General features: G+C 41.6%; 1 protein-coding gene across 1 annotated transcript; it reads right to left on the bottom strand.

Annotated features, from left to right (window-relative positions):
* Nucleotides 1-1,135: 1,135 nt before the first annotated feature.
* BMP2 (bone morphogenetic protein 2) lies at nucleotides 1,136-19,723 on the bottom strand. Its single transcript, XM_083175627.1, has 3 exons — nucleotides 19,108-19,723; nucleotides 17,195-17,553; nucleotides 1,136-4,866 (listed from the first exon to the last, which is right to left on the bottom strand). The coding sequence occupies exons 2-3, from the start codon at nucleotides 17,544-17,546 to the stop codon at nucleotides 4,022-4,024; spliced, it is 1,197 nt and encodes a 398-aa protein (XP_083031753.1). The 5' UTR covers nucleotides 17,547-17,553; nucleotides 19,108-19,723; the 3' UTR covers nucleotides 1,136-4,021.
* Nucleotides 19,724-20,513: the final 790 nt, after the last annotated feature.

Below are 20,513 nucleotides of genomic sequence, written 5' to 3'. Positions count from 1 at the left end.
GATCTGAGTCCTCAATCAGATCACTAGACCAGAGAGCAGCTACTGGGAAGAAGAGGCAGGAGCCTTACCATGAGGTGGGAGAATGTGTGCTTAGAAAGTGCAGCACTGGTTCTATTAGGTTTGTGTATTTATTTATTATTGCATGCTTAACCCTGTTCTGGACATTTAATTTAGAATATTAAGAAGTTTAATACGGGGGCCGGATGACTGCCCGACAATCATGATCCCGACAGTATACTGACATCGGAATCCCGACTGACGGTGCTCTGACAGGGGGGATCCCAACTGACAGGGGCTATTCTCCCTTGTGGGGGTCCACGACCCCTATAGAGGGAGAACAGAACCTGTAGCGAGCGAAGCAAGCAATCAAGTCCGCAAGGGGCTTCTTTGCGCTCGCCCACCAGTCGGAGCACCGGCAGTCGGGATTCCGACATCGGTATACTGACTGTTGGGATACCGATTGTCGGGCAGTCATACCACACCAGTTTGATACAGCCTATATTAATATTATTAATGTGCATATTATTTCCAGGGTCATTACTAAGGTTCTCTCTACCATTCTCCCAGACGCCCACTCTTACTCCAGTGTTCCACAGAGAGGGAGATGGTTGACTGCATTTGGAAACACTACAAACAGCAGCAATGCATGATCTACAAGATATATATATATATATATTTCTTACACTGAGAACAAACTCAGAGTGCCGCTATCAACTATCTAAAAATTGTCTACTGCTACAGCTGGCACCGGAGCACCGCTACACATATATATATATGGTACTTATGTATTATCTGGGCTCCCATGTTAAATGCACCCCATTTTTTCATACCCCAACTATCCAACTACGCATGGAGTTGATTTTATATAGTGTGGCGAGTGCAGCGAGCCACCGTGCCCGAAGCGTGGCAAGCGCAGCGAGCCCCGCAAGGGGACACGGTCTCATAAGAAAAACGGGAGCCCAGATATTACATAAGTACCATATATATTTATTTATTTGTGTGTGTAGGGATACAAAGGAAGAGGAAGTTGTAAAGTCATCCAAAACTAAACAGCTAGACTTTAACTTCTTCATGCTGTAACAAAATAAACTGTACAGTACATCAAAAAATAAAAAGCACAAGAGACATGTTTTAGTTTAGAAGAACTGAAGTCAGAACTCCACCATTTATTAACCAAATCCAATTAGACATTTCAATATTTTTTTTTTCTTTCTAAACTTCAATACAAAACCCAAGACTGATAATCTGGCAAAACAAAAGAAAATAAAAAATATATATAAAAGCAAACAAAAATTACAAAAAGGAAGTGGTGACTGGTGTCTGGTGAAAAAGCTACAACCTACAGATTCCAGCTAGTAATACCAGGTTTATTTAAATATGTCTGGGCAAATAAAGTTTGAAAAGGTTTCTTACAGTCCAAACCAACCTTGAAATAGGAAGGAGGTACCTATGGGTAATTTGACTTCTGGAAACAATTTTTTTCATGGTTTTGCCAAGAAAACCCAATTATTATTTTATTTACCCAGCACTCCCTCCACTGTGTAGAAATGACATTGAGCGCACACAGAGTTAGCAGTGAGCCCCATCTGCAATAAATTATCAGTGAACCCAAAAAAAGACAAAAACACCCAATGGAACAGAACATACCCAATAGCAGCACTGAATGCTACCTTAACATGAAATAGCTTCTATTTCTGCAGTGTGTGTGTGTGTGCGTGTGTTTGTGTGTGTATATAGGTGTTACCCATTTGGAGAGTGCAATAGATATATTTATACATGTACATTGTGTCTTTTATAAGAACTATTTTGATTCTACTTTTTGTTTGGTGCATAGTACAGACAGTGAAATATAGAATTAAGCAATTGAGAGTTAAAAAGGACTGTTAAATCTAAAACGCAAGAAGATTTAAAAAAAAAACAAAAAAAAAAAAACAATCCACATAAAAACAAAATTCAATGTGCAACATTGCCAATACGAGAATACTATATGCCTAGACATCTCTGTACATTTTTGGACCTATACAGAAGACAACTTGACCTCAACTAGATTATATGGTTAAATACAACTTCAAAGGTGAATTCAATTCAGCATGAGGGCCACAGCAGCAAAAACGAGCAAATAAACTTTAATCAGAACATTAATAATTTTCATTCAATGCCAATAGCACCGAAAAAAATCAACATTTTGGGTTAACGCAATAAATATCAATGCACAGTATTATATACTGGATCAGTTTTCAAGTTCTCTTTCTAATCTCTCTGGGTTTGTAAACATCTACTGTTGTAAACACAATGGGGCAGATGTATTAAGCCTTAACAGGAGATAAATTCAAGTGTGATAAAGAGAGATAAACATCCAGCCAATCAGCTCCTTACTGACTTTTTTCAAACACATCCTGTAACATGGCAGTTGGCAGGTGATTGGCTGGACATTTATCTCTCCTTATCACACTTGCATTTATCTCTTGTTAAGGCTTAATACATCTGCCCCATTGTCTGGAATTTTAAACTGCTCAGAAAGTTGTAGAAAATGATCCTATTGACGGAAGGTCTCGTACCATACTTGCCTACTCCCCAGAAATTTCCGAGAGACTTACAAATTTTGGAGAGTTCCCCAGGGATCTTGCCCGCTGTTCTTTTTAATTTGACAGTGGGGGGGGGGGGGGGGGTAGTTGATAACATAATTCAATGTGAATTACATCATCATGCCCACCTCCCTGCCCACTTCTCTTCAGCATAGTGCCATAAATTGGTGCATTACCCCACAATGTGATGCACTTCTCAGTGCCATGCCATTGACCCTTCCCTTCAGAGATGTACGCTTGTCATGTACCAGTACCCTGGAAGGCATGTACCAGTACCCTGGAAGGCTGATTATGCTCCCAATGAACTGCAACAGTTTATAAACATCAGGAATAAACACCCATTTCATACACTGATGAATGATATAATGGATTCTTAAGCATCCCAAAGGACTTAGAAAATAAAAAAAAAAACCTATATTTTATTTTTCCAGGGAAGTGACTCTTAACTTTCTACCATAGTGTGGAAATGGTATATATATATTTTTTTTTTACGTTACAGAACACATTTTTATGTATAAAGCTCTTGGATGTTACATTTAACAGTCCTTTATGGAAAATAAATTAAAAAGAGAAAAAAAATTCTGTTTATAAAAAAAAAAACCTTGAGAAAACCAGTAACAATTCATGTTTTAGACACACAGTCCCACCACATTTTTGTAATCCGCTATATAATACTTTGTGTTTTTTTTTAATTATTATTATTATTTAAGTTTACTGGCCGTTGGGGAATGGGGGAATGGGGGGGGGGGCTGTTTAAAGGTGAGAAGGCTAATTTTTTTTTCCAAAAAATGCCAAAGAATCCAAAGAATGCATATTTTATAAAGGTTTTGCGTTTCTAAAAGGACTGTACAGCCACCACTGCAGAATGCCTGAGAATTGTTCAACACGATTATCCGTCCTGGTAATTCTTGAGATTAACTTCTTTCTTATGGGTTTAAACTAATGACCTCAACAGTAGCATAGAAGAAAGTCAAATATTTAGCATTTTCCTTTACCTCCCATGTATACCTTTCAACTTAAATACATCAAATCTGCTTTAAGAAACTTATTTACAAACCCTATATTTCTTTTGATTACATATAAATACAACAAAAAAAAAGCTATTTGTCTAAAAAAGTGGTTATAATGGAAAATAAATACAAAATAAGAATCTGACCATTATACTTCATGTGCTGGGTACAAAACCCGTATAAAATGTACAACTTAAAAAAAAAAAAAAGAGGAATATTTCTCTGGTTAAAATATTTGCTTCCCAACTTTCTTGTAGACATAAATATATATATATATATATATTCAAAATAACAGTTTTTAGCATTTCATTACATAAATAAAAGTATCCATTGGGAAATCTTAAAGTGTCAACTTTGTGTGTGTTTTTTTTTGTTGTTTTTTTTTTTTTTTACATGTGTGTTTTTGTTTTGCAAGTTATAACTTTATTAACGGCACCCACAACCTTCAACAACCATGTCTTGATAATTTTTTAATACAACTTTTTCATTTTCATCCAGGTAGAGCATAGAGATGGCACTCAACTCGGTAGGGACACAACAAGCCTTCGGAATGTTTGAGTTCACTGAATTCACCAAAGTTTGAACTATAGCATGATTTGTAGAGTTAAAATGATCTGCAAGTGGAAACGGGCATTCTCCATGGCAGTAGAAGGCATGATAGCCCGGCGGGGCGACAATCCAGTCATTCCAGCCAACGTCACTGAAATCTACATATAAGGGATGTCTTCTACAGCTGGACTTAAGCCGTTTCCTTTGCTTGTGCCTGGCTTGTCGTTTTTCTCTTTTGTGGAGAGGACGTCCTTTGCCATCGTGGCTGTAAGTTACTAAAAGTGGCCTTATCTGGGACCAATGGTTTCTATCTGGCAGTAATGATCTGCTTATCCTCACATGCCTCTTAGTGACATTTTTGTCATTGTTCAGTTGAGTCACTTCTACAACAAACCCATGATTAGGCTGTCTGTGTGCAATCCACCTTATAATAGCTGGTGTGACATCAAAGCTTTCCCATCTGCTTACATTATGATGTATCAGTCGGGTGTCTAAAAGTCTTGTGACAGGCCCCCTGGAGGCAGCAGCAGCTGGCTTGATAATATCATAAATATTAATACGAAGAGCTTTACTGCTGTCACTTTCAAATGGCTCTTGAACCTGCTCTCGAAAAATCCGAAGCTCGGCGGATGTGATCATCTCTTCATTAGGGATAGACGTCAAGTTAAAGAAGAAACGTTGAACAGCCTTCTCTCCAGAATCAGGAACATCCTCTAGAGACTCTAGTTCAGATAAAGAAAAAGAAAAAAAGAAAAGATAAAACAAAATGAATTTTGATGACAAAAGACAACAAAATAAAATGACCCTGTACACTACTAGTGGATTTTCATGCTTTATATTTTGCAAAAAAAAAGACAACATTAATCTGAGAAAAAGACAAGAAATCAGGTCCACCAAGCATCCTACTAAACAGCATTGTGTAAACGAAAAGTACAAATACTAAAGGGGTTTATTTTGCAAGAAGGGAGTTCTGTTGAAGACGGGATGCTGATATGGGTGACCAATCAGATTATTTGGTCTTCTAGAAGGTGCTAAATAAATAAATAAATAAATAAATAGAATCTGATTGGTTGCCCACATCAACATCCGATCTTCAATAGAACTCTCATCTTATTTTTATTTTATTTATTTATTTACCCCTAAAGGGTACATTTACTAAGAGTTCTATAGAAAAGGGGATGTTGCCCATAGCAACCAATCCAATTCTACGTCTTATTGAGCACTTTCTAGAGATATAATACCCATTGGTTGCTATGGGCAACATTCCATCTTCAATAGAACACCAATCTTAGTAAATAAACCATTAAGTCCTCAGTACAAGTCTGTTCGCATGTGAAGATGCAAAAGTAGAAAACTCGCTATCTGTTGTAAGCCTTCTAAGTTGAGCCAAATGTCTTGAACCATATAGAGCTCACTTGTTACGGGAAGTCATACAGCCAGTGGTCAACGGACGCGAGGAATGCCGGCTGCACTCAGACATTTTTTTAAAAGCAGCAAATCATTTACAAAGCAAAACTATGCCTTGGACATGACTGTCATCCAAGCTTGGTGGATATCCCGATGAAAGGACTGCCCTAGCTCCACCAGACACCAAACTTTGACTTAACAACATCCGCCATCTTCCTCCCAAAGTGTACGTGCTTTGGCAGAACTCTAAGTCCAGTTATATAGCATTAGAGCGGGATTATGCATTGTACCTAAGTAATTTCCAGTTACATAAACAAAGCCCATTATGTCTCTTATTAACAGTTCTCAAATGCCAACAATTATGAATGCTACATTTTTTCTCTGAGGCCAATAAAGCAGCAAATCTAATAGATTTAATGATGAAATATCTAGAACACATGACCTCTCCAATCCACATAAATTTCCTAAATTATTTTCCTCAAAAAAGTACCATAACTCTATTTAGGGTTCAAACAAATGCATATATTTTAGAACTGTAGTAAACACATTTAGGTGGTCTGAAAATAGAACCCACCATTTTCAATAACACAGTATGTGTGTCTTTTTATCGGTATGCAGGTGGGCTTCAATATTCCGAAAGAATTAGGTCCCATACAATGCAGTAAAAATACTAATACATTTGCACACAAACTCTTCTTATAGGTTAAAAAGCACAAATGATGCCTTAATTATTAACAGTGCATTCTCATTTGGATATAAACAACACCTCCCCCGCATCATATTTTTATTAGCCGAAACAGGATTTTGCAGCTGGAAATTAGGACTCTTCTCCAACAATCAATCAAGTGTTATTTCACTAATCTCTCAAACCGACAAAATCTAGTAAATACAGTAGTATTGCATGACAGATGGGGCCACCGCCAGGAGGGGCTGATGGGACTGAAGTCCTGGGCCCAATAGCAAGGGGGTCCCCCAGATATAGGCCTTTGGCAATTCTTGCTTTGTTGGATACAGTTCTTAGGCTTATTTGTGGGCACATGCAGCCATGCTTTGGTAGGCAGTCGGTGTATATGATCTGAAGTCTCCAGTCGCACATGACAGGAGGACCCCATTAAACATGCACAGCAATGTGACTGTTGGGGGCAGAACCTCATGTTCATCTGATGTATATGGTAGCGAGTGTCTTCCCTAATGTACCTTGGTGCCCAATGTTGTTAAGGTGGGGGATAAGAAAACCTCTGTGTACTTTATCTGTAATTTTTTTTTGGGGGGGGGCGACTATTTTGTCTGGCAAGGGCCCCATCATTTCTGAAGACAGTCCTGAACACAGACAGCGTAGTGGTTAGCATTACGGTCTCACAGCTCTGGGGTCATCAGTTCACTTCCAAGTCATGACCCATCTGTGTATAGTATGTTTGTTCTCCACATATTTAGGCCTGGAATCTTGGTAGGGGGCACAGATTAGAAGCTCCACCGAGGTAGGGACTGATGCGATTATAGCTCTGCATAATATCTCTGCGCTATATAAATAACGGCTATAAAAAAACAAACATCCTAAGTTGAATAGACAATATCAACTATTGTGTCGTCCTTACAAAGTATACACAACAAGAAACCACACAGATCATTTTTCTTTTACCAAAAGGTAAAGCACCCGGAAAAAGTGTTTTTAAAAGTAAATTTTGTTTTTTTATGCATTCAAAAGTCCCCTAGAATTCTTTATCAAAGGGAAAATTATGAGCCTATACATGTATGTCTTGGCTCCAGGTAAAAGACGATTGAACACTACTTTTATGTCAAGTATCTGTAAACCTCTGACTCCAAAGCAGAGTTAGGGGAATGAATCATACACCGGGACTCAACAAGATTACTTTCCTACCTAGAAATGCACAAACCACATGAGAGAGAAGCGTTTATCAATGGGTCTTACCCCTCAACAAGTACTAGCTTATAATTCTCAAGCAACCTCTGGAGCAACGTGAGCAAGATCACAATGAAATGACAACATTTATAAAGCTAGGTTAAAACTCAGAAACGACTCAAGTAAATTCGAAATACACAATAAGGCCGAAAATGTGTTCTTGTGTCACCTAAATGCCATAAAGAACGGGACCTAAAAACAAGGTGGATATTAAAAGTAGCTCCATCACGGATATGCTTAAAGTAACAGAAAGAATCAACAATATTGTACAACTAATATTGTAAAACAACCCTTCTGGCAATAAGCTGATTTTCTCTAAGACCTATAAAAGGGAGCCAGCCAACAACCTGGGAAGCCAGAAGAACATAGCTGGTTTTCTAAACGAAAAGAGAACCGGCAATCCAAACACCCTTAGGAAGTTGAGGAATTAGTGGTACATGTGGTAGCAGACTTTAAAAAGACATCCTGTGGGCTACGTAATACTCCCAAAAAAAGTCTGCAACATGCACCGCTGCAATCCAACTGTGCTTCTGTTCCTTTACTTATATGTATTCTTACTATAAGGCTACTGCAGGATCGCAGTCAGAACTGTGCCGGAATCTTATTTTTCTTTTCATTAGCGGCAAATTTCTTTGCACCATACTAAAAAGCCGCAATATCCGACAATCCGTCTCCAGCTGAAAAAACACTAAAACATAAAATAAATGTTCACTTAGGCAAGTCATTGGCGACTGATGCTAACCCCTTAGTACACTCATAAGAACAACAACAACAACTTATTTATATAGTGCTCTTACTCCTACAGGACTCCTATATTAAACCTGGTGAAGGGATAAAGTGGTGATCAAGTAGAAGGTGATAACCCAGGACCCAATCAGCTCCTAACTGTCACATTGCAGGCTGGGTTTGAAAAAGGACAGGCTGCTGAGTTGGGTTCCGGTTGACTGCCCTACAGGGGATAAGGACCGTCAGGATCCCCCCACTGCCGGTGCTCCAACAGAGGGGATATCGACCCACAGGGGCTATTCTCCCTTGCGGGTGTCCATGACCCACATAGAGGGAGAATAGAACCTGTGGCGAGCGAATCGAGCCACCGAGCCCGCAAGGGGCTTCTTTGCGCTCGCCCCAGCAGCCAGGATTACGACGCCGGGATACTGACCGTCGAGATCCCTCCTGTTGGACCGCCATACCACACCTGCTGAGTTATCACCTTCCACTTTATCACTACACCAGGCTTAATACATCTGTCCCAAGGCACTTTACAGACACATTAAAAGACACAAAAACATTGAAGTATAACAGCAAGTAAAAAAAAAAAAAAAAAAAAAAAAAAAACACAGAAATTTCGAAAAATAACCCTAGAGAACTCAGCAGTCATTTTGAGCAATAAACGCTATTTCCCCCAGGGAAGTTACCAAGTGAGGCAGCCATGTTGGGATCAAGGTAGGGTTATTCTGGGCGGAATAGGTAATAGGTAATGAGAAGAGGGGACACAAAATACGGTGATCTCAGTAGCCTATAGCTAGGAGTAGGGTCCTAGCATAACTGTCAGGTCCATGTATTTTGCATCCCACAAGCGTACCAGCTGAGGCAGCCATGTTGGGTGCACTATGAAGGTTACACTAAGTAAGATAAGCCATACAAGGGCCCAAGTCATATGGGAATATCAGATATGTGTGTAGCATTTAATGTATGAATATACAGGTCGAGTATCCCGTATCCGAATATCCGAATTATTCCGAAAACCATACATTCCAGAAAGTAAAAACTCACTGGGGACATATGTAACAGCATCACTGGGGACATGATATGTAACTGGCACTATATATGTGCAAGACAATGATTGCTTGGCATTCAAATTCAGTGCTGAGATAGTACACACATTTTGTTTCATGTTTTGAAACCTTGTTTTTTGAACAATTAAAATATGTTTGTGTGTATTTTATGTGGTAATAAAATATATTTGTGTGTATATTATGTGTTTATACAGCATAAATGCAAGATACTTCAAAATACATCATTGAAATATTAAAATATTCCGAAATACGGAATAATCCGTTATCCAAAATTCTCCTGGTCCCGAGCATTTTGGATACGGGATACTCAACCTGTATCAGTCTGTAGTACTTACTGCCCATGCAGCCAGCTGAGAGGCCCCATGATAGGCTATATATTTTAATTCTGTAGCGCAAATCCAAATTATAATACATGCAGTAATGTACTGTAGGTAACTTTCTCAAGTACAAGTGCAGGAAATTACAAAACACTGTAAGTTGAAGTGGTAGTCCTACCATTGGAAGGAGGGTGCTATCGAGAACAAACACCATCTGAAGATACCATCAGTTCTCACAAGCAAACTTGAAGTTGCTGAATACATCGGGCACTTTAATTAGCCCTTTGAGTGCCAACATCTGTCAGACGCACAAAGAAAATGCCAGAGTCACTCACATGTGTTATATAAATTTAAATTAAAATTTTGGTACTTATGTAATATCTGGGCTCCCGTTTTTCTTATGAGACCGCGTCCGCTCGCCACGCTACGGTCCCGGTGGCTCGCTGCGCTCGCCACACTATATAAAATCAACTCCATGCGTATTTGGATAGTAGGGGTATGAAAAAATGGGGTGTATTTAACATGGAAGCCCAGATAATACATAAGTACCCTTGGCAATTTTCACACCTATTCACTTGGCACTCAAAGAGTTAATACTTGCAGAAAGTAATATTTCCGCATGTGTAACAGGCCCTTAATCAGTGCATAGAAAGAAATTTGGGACAGTAGAATCTTGACCCTTTTGGATCCAGAGATGACAGATGAATCTAGACAGAATGTGGGGTATTTGCAAACCACAACACAACAGAAGACGCAGATGTGTTGTGACAATATCAGCCAGATGATTCGAAATGTGATCATTTATTACTTTGCACTAATGTATCAATTGATTCAATAGTAGCATGCGGGGACAGAGCTAGTGTGGACAGCTCTGACCCTGCGATGCCGGCCTGCAGCCATATAAGCTGCGCATGCTCCGCCTTCGCAGTTACCACCACCACCAGTCCCTCGGTAGAGAGTATAATTTTTTTTTTTAATTCGGACACATATTGCGATCATGCTGCCCCAGTTCCCGCACTGCATTCTCTGCATAGAGGCAGAGAAAGCTGTGCAGAAGCCAATATTTGCCAGCTGGAGCTGGCGTTATGATAACAAGGCTGTTTTATTTCACAAATCATTTTTTTTTTTAGTAAATTTGGCTAGATCAATTTCATATTATGGTAAATGTGATAGGCTTACTAAAACAAATGCAAATTATACTGCTCCAGACCCTTTTTCATGTAAATTGCTCCAAAAGCACTTCAACGCTACTAAAATAATGTGAACGGGTGTAAAAAACATTTTTTCACATTATTTAGTAAAACATAATGTTAATAAATCTGCCTCTAGTACATTAATAGGAAGAGAAGAACAAGAGGACAATAATCCTATGACACAATGGGGTAGATGTATTAAGCCTGGAGAAGTGATAAAGTGGAAATGACGCAGAAACCAATCAGCTGTTAACTGTAATTTTTCAAGCTAAGCCAGTAACTTTATCACTTCCACTTTATCACTTCACCAGACTTACATACATCTGCTCCAGTGTTACTTTACCATACCTCCCAACTTTAAATTCACGGGGAATCATGACGCTCGGGCGGTGGAGGGGTCATGGGCACTTCCAACAGGGTGGGGCCTTGCGCTGATGTGGCGGCTGCAAGCCACGCCTCCATTTTTATCACTATGGATGCATGGCCAATGCTGTAGGAGCTGCTGGCCATGCCCCTAGTGTCGCTGAATACAAGCTGTCCATTCCCTGCTGCTCTGGCAGCAGGGAGGGCGCGACACGTGAGTGGACACTCCCAACTGCCCCCACACCCTGTCACCCAAAAAGCAGGACTGTCCCACGAAAACGGGTCAGTTGGGATGTATGACTTTACTAAGCTTGCAAATCTGTTGGTTACATCATGTGTACGGCCAGTGGTGATCACAATACCAGCAAGGAGTGAAAATTTAGCACAGGAATTCTTTCCACTCACTCTAAAAAAAAATATGGGAAATAAATGCGCATAATGAGAGTGGGAAAAAAAGAAAAAAACGCAGAAGAAATAAAATCGAAGTGGAAAACTGTGCGAATCAGAGTCTGGAATCGCTGGATAAGGCTGCTAGACAGAACAATAAGATCAGGACTATAACCTGGATTTCTATAGCGGAAACAATGTGCGTCCCCCGCACATCGCTGTCCCAGATTGATGGTCAGTGACCATCAAAATCACTGGTCCAGAACACTGGCACTGTCAGCTCGTTCAGCATACAGCGCTGACAGCTCACACTGTGTGGGCTACCAGCACGGTGTGCTGAGCGAAAGCGGTTCAGCAGTGCCCACCCTAGCATAGCTAGGAAGCCCTACACAGATCGCTGTGTGTGTAGGTAGGGCCCATTATCCTATATAATAAAAGGCCAACACTGCTCCTCACCTCTATGTGGAGAATTGGCACAGCAGCGACCCAGCCGGTGTCCTGTGTATCACCAACTGTCACATTTTAAAAATCCACAGGTGACCTGGAAAATGTGAACTGTTGGGGAAACTTCCCCAACCTGAGTTGGAAAAAAAAACCTCAACCTGTCTATAAACAAAGTCGCAATAAATGTGGTTAAAGCAACAAGATAAAAGGAGATGCCACGAAAATTATCCAGCAGTACAGCACCCTCTGACAGTTGTGAGTTGATTGGTTGGTACTTTATCTCTCTCCATGTTATCTATCTTCAAGCCTTTGCAAATATACCTAAATCAGGAGCGGATTATTTCCAAAATGTATCTGTCTCCATATTTATGTAAAATCTCCCCCTCTATCTGCAGGAAAACCCAAATTACTGATACTTATTTTGTCCGCCAAAGTGGGAGAGCATGAGTCCCCCCCTCCGGTGATGTCCCCTTGAGCAGACAGCCCATCAGTGGGCATTGACTCGCTGTCTCTGCCTGACCGGCCGGCTCTTGTGGGCATTCGGGAGATCTCGTTCTCCTGAGCAGCCGTCCTTGCTGTGGGGATAGGGCATCGCCACCTGGCAGCTGTCCAAGTGGATAGCTGCAGGAGGTGGAACAGTCCATACATTTGCTCTGCATTATCTTTTAGATAGCAGCGCTGATATGGACGGGGGCGCATAGCTCCCCTAACATTTAACATGTGCCAGGCCCTACATACATGGGTGGAGAAGCGATATCAGTGCACAGAACATTCACTGATACCACTTCTCCCCCATAACAACACTTCATACATCTGCCCCAAAGTACCAACCAGCTCCCAACTGTCATTTCTCACCGCCTGTAACATGGCAGTTAGGAGAAGTTTGGCTGGTACTTTATCACTTCTCAAGGCTTACTACATCTGGCCCTAACTCAACAGATAATCATCAAGAAGACACCAATAAAACCATGAAAAACTCCTGTTGACCAATTTCATGTCGACCTAATGACCATGTCGACTTAGTGACCGTCTACCTAATGACTGTTGACCCCATGACCTATTCCCTTCAGAAATGGTAGCACATATAACTATATGGCTCCGTCATTCCCGAATGCATTTCCACTGGCTCATTTCCCCGATTTTACACACACACAGTAATCATAAATATATATATTTTCCAATCATAGACACCAACTGACAGAGGAAACTGGTCATTCAGCACATCTTAGCACACGTTCCCTGGAAAGGGAAAGCTGAGCCGGTCTGACTTCGCATTTGACGCCTTAGCACCTGTTTCTGTCCCTGACCCTTATAGGATGCCATACATCCATAACACAGGACTGCACGCTGCTTACAATTTGCAACAAACAGTCATACCGTACTTCAAGGGGTACATTTACAGAAGCTTCTAAACAACAACCAAATTCTGTCTCTCCTTTCTCTATTGCAGCCTAGAAAATGATAGAAAGAATCTATGGGCAAAAATCACCTCTTTTTTTTTTTTCAGTCTGGCGCATGCACAGTACGGTCCACAGTACTGCGCATGCGCAGAACCCATTTGGGGGCTGCTGCTCATTTGCGCACAGAGAGGCATCCCGGAGGGAGGGAACACCTCCCAATGGGACTGCAGGACGGACTTCCAATAGGAAGTCACTGCCAGTCACAGTGAAGCCAGTGCAGTCTCACAGACTGCATCTGGCTTCACTTTAGGCAGAGACAGTGGCAGATTTTACCTGAGGTAGCTGCAGCCCTGCAGCCCATAGGTAAAAACCGCCACTGGTCAAAAGCAAAATTTTAGCTCTCGGGGTGGCGATTCCCTCCGCAGCGCTGACACTGCGGAGGGGGGTTACTGCATACAGAAATGCGGCGCCTGCACCAATTTTGCCTCCATGCAAGAAGCTGCTGAGTGATTCCCGGGTCACGATGCGCCTGAGAGCACCGGCCAGAGGAGGTGAAATCCTTGGATGGCAAGTAAACATCAAAGGATATCTCCTCTATGCCGGCACTAGCGAACGAATGTATGCCCGTACACATCCGTTTGCAGCTCTGCACATGGGTTCGTATGGCAGGAGGCTGTTTGTTCGGAGCCCAGCGAGCAAGTCTGAATGGGCCCTTTAGATTGACCACCATGTGTAGCATCTTGACTTCCATACATGTTTTCTTTAATATATCCATGCTGCAGTTGTATCTTGGATTTAGGATTATATATAAGGCGCAACAATAAATGTCGCAGGCCACTATTTATCCTGAAATGCTCACTTTTATTACACATGTGAGTGCCGGAGTCGCACACTGCCGCCACATGCAGTGCGAGTGTCCAAGCTACTGGGCGCTGTGTTTTTGTCTCATTAGTGATGCAAATAGAACGCATATTTTGTAGAAAATCATGTGGCGGGATGTAACGGCGAGGTTTAGCGGCCCTCTTTAGCGCGCCAAACACGGTTGCATAGTGCAGTTTGAGAATAGGAGCACATGGACACAACTGTAGAAGCCGATTGGTTGCTATGGAAACTGGTACACTTGTTAATTTTTTCAAAGCTTAATACATTTCCCATTTAGGGCCAGATGTACCAAGCATCAAAGGTGATAAAATGGAGTGTGATAAACAACCAGCCAATCACCAGCGCTCTCTTTGAGTTAGATATATTTAAGTACATATGTGTACATGAATAATTGTTTTTTATTACCTAACTACCCATTATAACCAGCCAATCAACTGCTACCTGTCATTTTTCAAACCCAGCCTGTGACATGGTAGGTAGGAGCTGATTGGCTAGTTGTTTATCACTCTCCATTTTATCACCTTTTGAAGCTTGATAAATGTGGCCCTTAATGAGAGAGGGGCACTGCTTCTAAAGGTCAATAAATAATGGTAAACCTTTTACAAGGTCTTTAAATACACACACACACACACACATATATATAAATAATAAAGTAGTAGTAGTATCTGAAGGTGAGGGATACCAGGGGAGAATTTATATCCCTTTCACACTTGCAAGCCGGGATCTAAGTTCCGGGTGCGACCCGGCTTGCAAGGGCTTTCACACTGGCCACCCGACCCGGAATGAAGTCCGGCGGGTGGCTCCATCTGGAGGCTTGGCCGGGGCGGCGCTGGGAGATGTCAGCACCTCCCAGCAGCGCATTTTCACTGCAGTGAACGGGATCTGGGTCACTCTGACCCGGAATACCCGTTTACACTCACCGCGTCCCGTGTCAATTCCGGAATCTACCTAGGTCAGGACCTGGGTAGAAATCCCGGAATGCTGAACACGGGATGCGGTGACAAGACCCTTTCACACTGAGCTAAATCCCGGGTTGATGCGTTCATGTGCAAAAACCCGGGATATTTTTGCAAGTGTGAAAGGGGTATTACTAAGATGGGAGTTCTATTTCAGATGCGATGTTGCTATGGGCAACTAATCAGACACTATCGATTATCTTCTAGAAGGTGCTAAATAAATAAGTAGATTATGTTTAATCGCCCATAGCAACATCTCACGTGAAATAAAAATCCCATTTTAGTACATTTCCCCCCAGGTCTCAAGATGCATCGCCCTTGCACAAACATTGCATTCCTAACATATACAACTGATCTACAGCCAGTAGCTTACGGAGGGTGACAGGAGTTAAGCCAAAAATTGCCATATCCCATACTAGACCTGTAAGCAGGAAAAAGAAATATACAATTTTGGAGTTCTGTCAAGATTTACACAGTATATCCGTTGATATTGTTGCGACTGCTGATTACAGGCTGTACGTGCATTCCATCAATAGCCCTTCTGTTCACACAGGACTTTCAGAAGGCATTTTGTGCCGTAGAAAAAGGTTTAGCTGTTGCGCCGAGCAAACAAATAAAAGCCACATTTGGATAGAAAACAATAAATCACAAGCTCAGCAAAAATAATTAAGCAACGTAAAAAGTTCTATAAATCACCGTGAATACATAAGCAATGTTTAGATCTAGGAAATTGCTCGTGGGCTGGTCTGAGGCACTTGCAGATTACACAGGAGGATTTACACCTAATAAAAAAAGAGGCTGTTTGAAGGATTCTGTTGCATCTTCATGCAGTAATCATGTCATGTGTGTGCAGAGACGCACCAGAGCAAACCGGACAGCTGTTACAAGTCTATGATCAGCCTGTTTGGGGAGATTTGTCTTATATCCACTGTGAGACTATCCAAGATTTACCAAAAGACAAAAAGGTCATTGTAAAAAAAACACAATTACAAGTTCTTTATCTATCTCACGAGGATTAGATAAGGATTAGAAATTTTACAAACAACCTGAGATCAACTGTAAATTAGGGGCTTTGGGTTAGAATTAAGCATTAAAAATGAAATCTATCTGTGGGAATTCTTCTTTGGGACTCGATCGGAGGAACTTAGAAGGGGTAAGGAAGTGGATAAACTGCAGAAGACATAAATCAGCGATTCAACCGAGGTTCCAACTAATCAGCCTTGAATAGGACAGGAGCTCAACATGCGGTGAAATTTGTTTAGAGGCAATTAAAGATCAGCTTTAGGAGACCTTTGCCTGACCAATCTCACCGCAACTTCTCCAGGGCACTTAGAATAAATATACAGAACGTAAGAATGTACTTCTGATGACTAAGCTGTCAAGAGGGCATGATATTCATGCACTGTGCATTATTTATTGAGAGCCAACAGCACCTCAATGTGTTCACACAATGCATATGATCGAAATCAATGGTTCAGGCAGGTATTTATCAAAGCTCGGAGAGATAAAAGTGTGGGAGATAAATTCAAAAATGACAGACATTGGGGGAAATTTCATAGGAGAGATTTGGTAAGAAATCTGCAGGTTTTTTTTTTTAAAGCGGCACTCATTTACACAGCAAAACCAGTCTGATTTTGTAGTGTAAATGATTGCCGCTTTAAAAAAAAAAAAAAAAGGATATTTCTTACCAAATCTCTCACCTTCTGAAGCTCTCATCCTATTACAATTCACCCATTATCTGATTGGTTGGTACTTCATGGCCTTTATCTCTCACCATTTTCTCTCTCCATGCCTTGATAAATACCCTCTTGGTGGCAATGTTACCATGGCATTTAAACTCTTACAGTAACAATCAAATGATCACTATATCGACAATTTAAGGCTTGAATGCACCACATCAGCAACACGTTTGGATGGCATTCACTTGGTGCAGACATGAGGTTCAACTTTTTTTTTTTTTATTACTGTATGTATTTATTTTTACCTTCGTGGTGAAAGCTCCGGACTGTATTAGCTCGGCTGGCTACACGCTCCTTCTGATAATCCATGGGAGGCTTGTCTTGGTGGTCAGCCAGCTGCGCCGAGTGCAGATGGTACAATTCCAGCATGTAGTGAGGGATTACTGCATTTTTACCAGGGGTCGGACGTCTCTTCAGGCCGAACATGTTGAGCAAGCGGAGCTCGAACTGGTTGAGGATGCCCTGGGACTCCTCTGGAGGTGCCCGGCCGGACTCTGTGTACTTCCTCCTTTCCACCTCTGGGATCAGCCTGGTGCAGCCACTCAACAGCACCTGATAAAGAAGCAGGAGGAGCAGAGAACGAATCCCAGCTACCATGGTCAACCTGATGACAGAGGGAGAGGGATGGAAATAAGTAACCTATATGTGCATAAATAAGTAACCTATATGCAGGCCATGTATGTCAAAGCAGAATCTTACCTGCACAGTGTGGATCAGCACAAGTGCCCAACATTTCTACACTAGCTTTATACTCTATTATATGTAGTTATATATGTACTAGGTTATACTATTACATGCACAGTGTGGATCAGCACAAGTGCCCAACATTTCTACACTAGCGTTACACTCTATTAGATGTAGTTATATATGTACTAGGTTATACTATTATTACCATTACCTGTTAGAACAGCACGGTTAAACACTCATGTCCTTTGAACAATGCACAATGTAAATAACAGGCATTTCAATACATGTCCTAACCATTCCAATACAGTATATTGGAACGGTTAGGACACAATCTAAAGGGGCTAAACTGGTTCTTGGGGTGTCTTTGAAACACCCCAATCCCTAAATCACATATAACATACCCATCTGGTCCGCATCTGTAAAGGATTTAAATGAAGCAACACAGCCACAAATACAAGCGTATTGTGAGAAAAAGTTAGACACTTAGGGGCATATGTACTAAATAAACTAACAACTCAAACACAGCCTGGGACATGGCAGTTAGAAGCTGGTTGGCTGGTACTTTATCTCTCTCTCTCTCTCTCTCTCTCTCTCTCTAAGATTATGCCTTTATATGCAGGTCCTCGTACTCCCAGTTGCCAGAATTCTGGGATCTGAAATCACTTTACAAAGCAAAGGTTGTATGAAAAAGGTTTATCACTGGAACAGGGCTGGTTCAGTTCCAGATCTGGGAAGCCAACCACAGTCAGTAACAATGTTAATTAACCAAGCTTAACACCTAACTTCATACACATTCCAGCCAAGCCTAATGAACTCTGGCAAATGAAGAGAGCCAAGGCGACGTGACATCGTGACGTGACTATAACTGGGACATAAAAGGTTAATACTGCCCACTCAATAAATGTGATCAGTGTGTTAAGCACATGCATGGTAACACAGACAGAGTGACAGGGCAGCCAGTGAGGGGCTAGACTGCATCCCCCTATGAAGGTGTTGGGCTTTCCCAAAATACCCCTTGAATGCAGATCAGAGTCAAGGAGGGGATGTGGGAGCTGTCTACACGTGTGATCACAACCTGTTTACCTTCTACAGAAGGTGTTGTGTCTGTAAGCTGCCTAAGGTGAGACACCCACTGTACAGGTGTTACAGTCCCAGTACAACAACATTATCCTTTTATTGGCTACTGGGGTGGGGGGGGAGATCAAAGAGGTGGAAGTACAAAAAAAATGAATGGATTAAAGTCGTTTGATTTTAAGTACAGTACCTGGTCCACATGAATACATTGTTGCATGTATAATAAAAACCAAAGGGGTGACCTTCCTATGGATCATGTACAAGCCCAAGGGTAAATATGCATTGCAAACAATAAGCTAACAAATGTAGGCGTTGATGTGACATGCTGTATACAAATAGCTCACAGACGACAACATAGAGTAGGTGCATAAGGCATGCAGGGAGGGGGGGACAGTACCTGTGTGCCGCGTTTGTATCTGGATGAGAGTTTTGTGCTCTCTGTGTTTTTTCCACATCACTTGCTGTTACACTGTGTCCTCCTTACGGCTGCTGAGCAGAAGTCTGGGCTTATCCTGAACACAGTCCTCCTCTTTTTAAACATACTTTAAAGGCAACTTGTTTCCTTTCCTTTTGAAAGTCCCAGCTGTGAGTTTTATTTGTTTGTTTAATCCTGTGCAAAAAAATAAAAATAAACAAAAGAAATGTTTTTCCTCTGATGTAGGAGATGTTTTCCCCTTTACGGACTATTGTAAGGTGAGCAGCGATGTTCTGCAGCAGTGAATGGGAGATCTGGCATAAGCATGCGAAGTCATCTCAGCATATCCAGGCAGGGCTGTGAGTGCAGACTCCAATGTCTCCTTCTCTATCCCATGGGCAGCAGGCAGGGTTGTGGAGCCTAACCTTCTCTCCATGCATCCCTCACCTTGTTCATTTCTCCAGTTGCAAGTTGCAAGCATTTGTCTTAGCTATTTTTTTTTTTTTGTTACTCCTCTGATGTCACTGGAGTCTCTGCCAATCAGGAGCTCAACCACTTACAGCAGTGAGCTGGCAGGGCGTGAAGGTGAGCTCAGCAGAGTACATGCACTCATATAAGACTCCCTACACTTCACATTACACCCCTCCCCGGTCTGCTGAGGTTTTCACATCTCTATAGAATCTATGCGCCACCTACTGGCGTAGTGGGGAACTGCACTATAAACTCAACAGTGACAACTCCAGATAAAGTTTAGGGAATACACTAGCAATCACCACCAGTATGCTTAGTAATTGTTTTGATAATCGTACTATATGACGCCATGGTACTATTAATAAGCCATTGCAATGATACATGCTCCCTGGCATGCCCTAGATCTTTATTAATAGCCACTGGTAATATGTTACATAATATTGTGTCTTATTAAATTTCCTACTATTTATTCCTTGCACACATTTGTAGACTACAAATGCAGAGGAGGATTTTCCACAAGCAATCTATGCATCTGTTTAGGGCCCAGCAGGTCCCAAAGGGCCACATAAAGATATCCTGGCCATCCTTTGCGTGATCACATGGCCCTGCCCATACCCCCTAAGTCCCTTTGATATTCTTTTATAGGGAAAAAAAATGTTTGGGAACACAAAATAGTTTCATCCAATCATTTTACTTTAAATGTGACACAGGTATTAAGCCGACTTTCAAAAGACCTATATCCTTATTATGATTTGTATGCAGCTACGGTCCTTATTCTGGTTGACTCGCAAGCCTTGCGAGCCCCCCAGACGCCGCCCGCATGGCCACGCACCACCCTCCCACCGAACCTCCACAGGCATGCGAATGGGTGATTTGCATAATCGTCCATTCGCAGCCTTGGGTGCGGGGGAGAAGTC

Source organism: Crinia signifera, chromosome 3, assembly GCF_055691185.1.
Source record: "Crinia signifera chromosome 3, ASM5569118v1, whole genome shotgun sequence".
NCBI classification, from domain to species: Eukaryota; Metazoa; Chordata; class Amphibia; order Anura; family Myobatrachidae; genus Crinia; species Crinia signifera.
The sequence above is the reverse complement of the archived record's forward strand: the minus strand, read 5'-3'. Positions and strand labels throughout refer to the sequence as shown.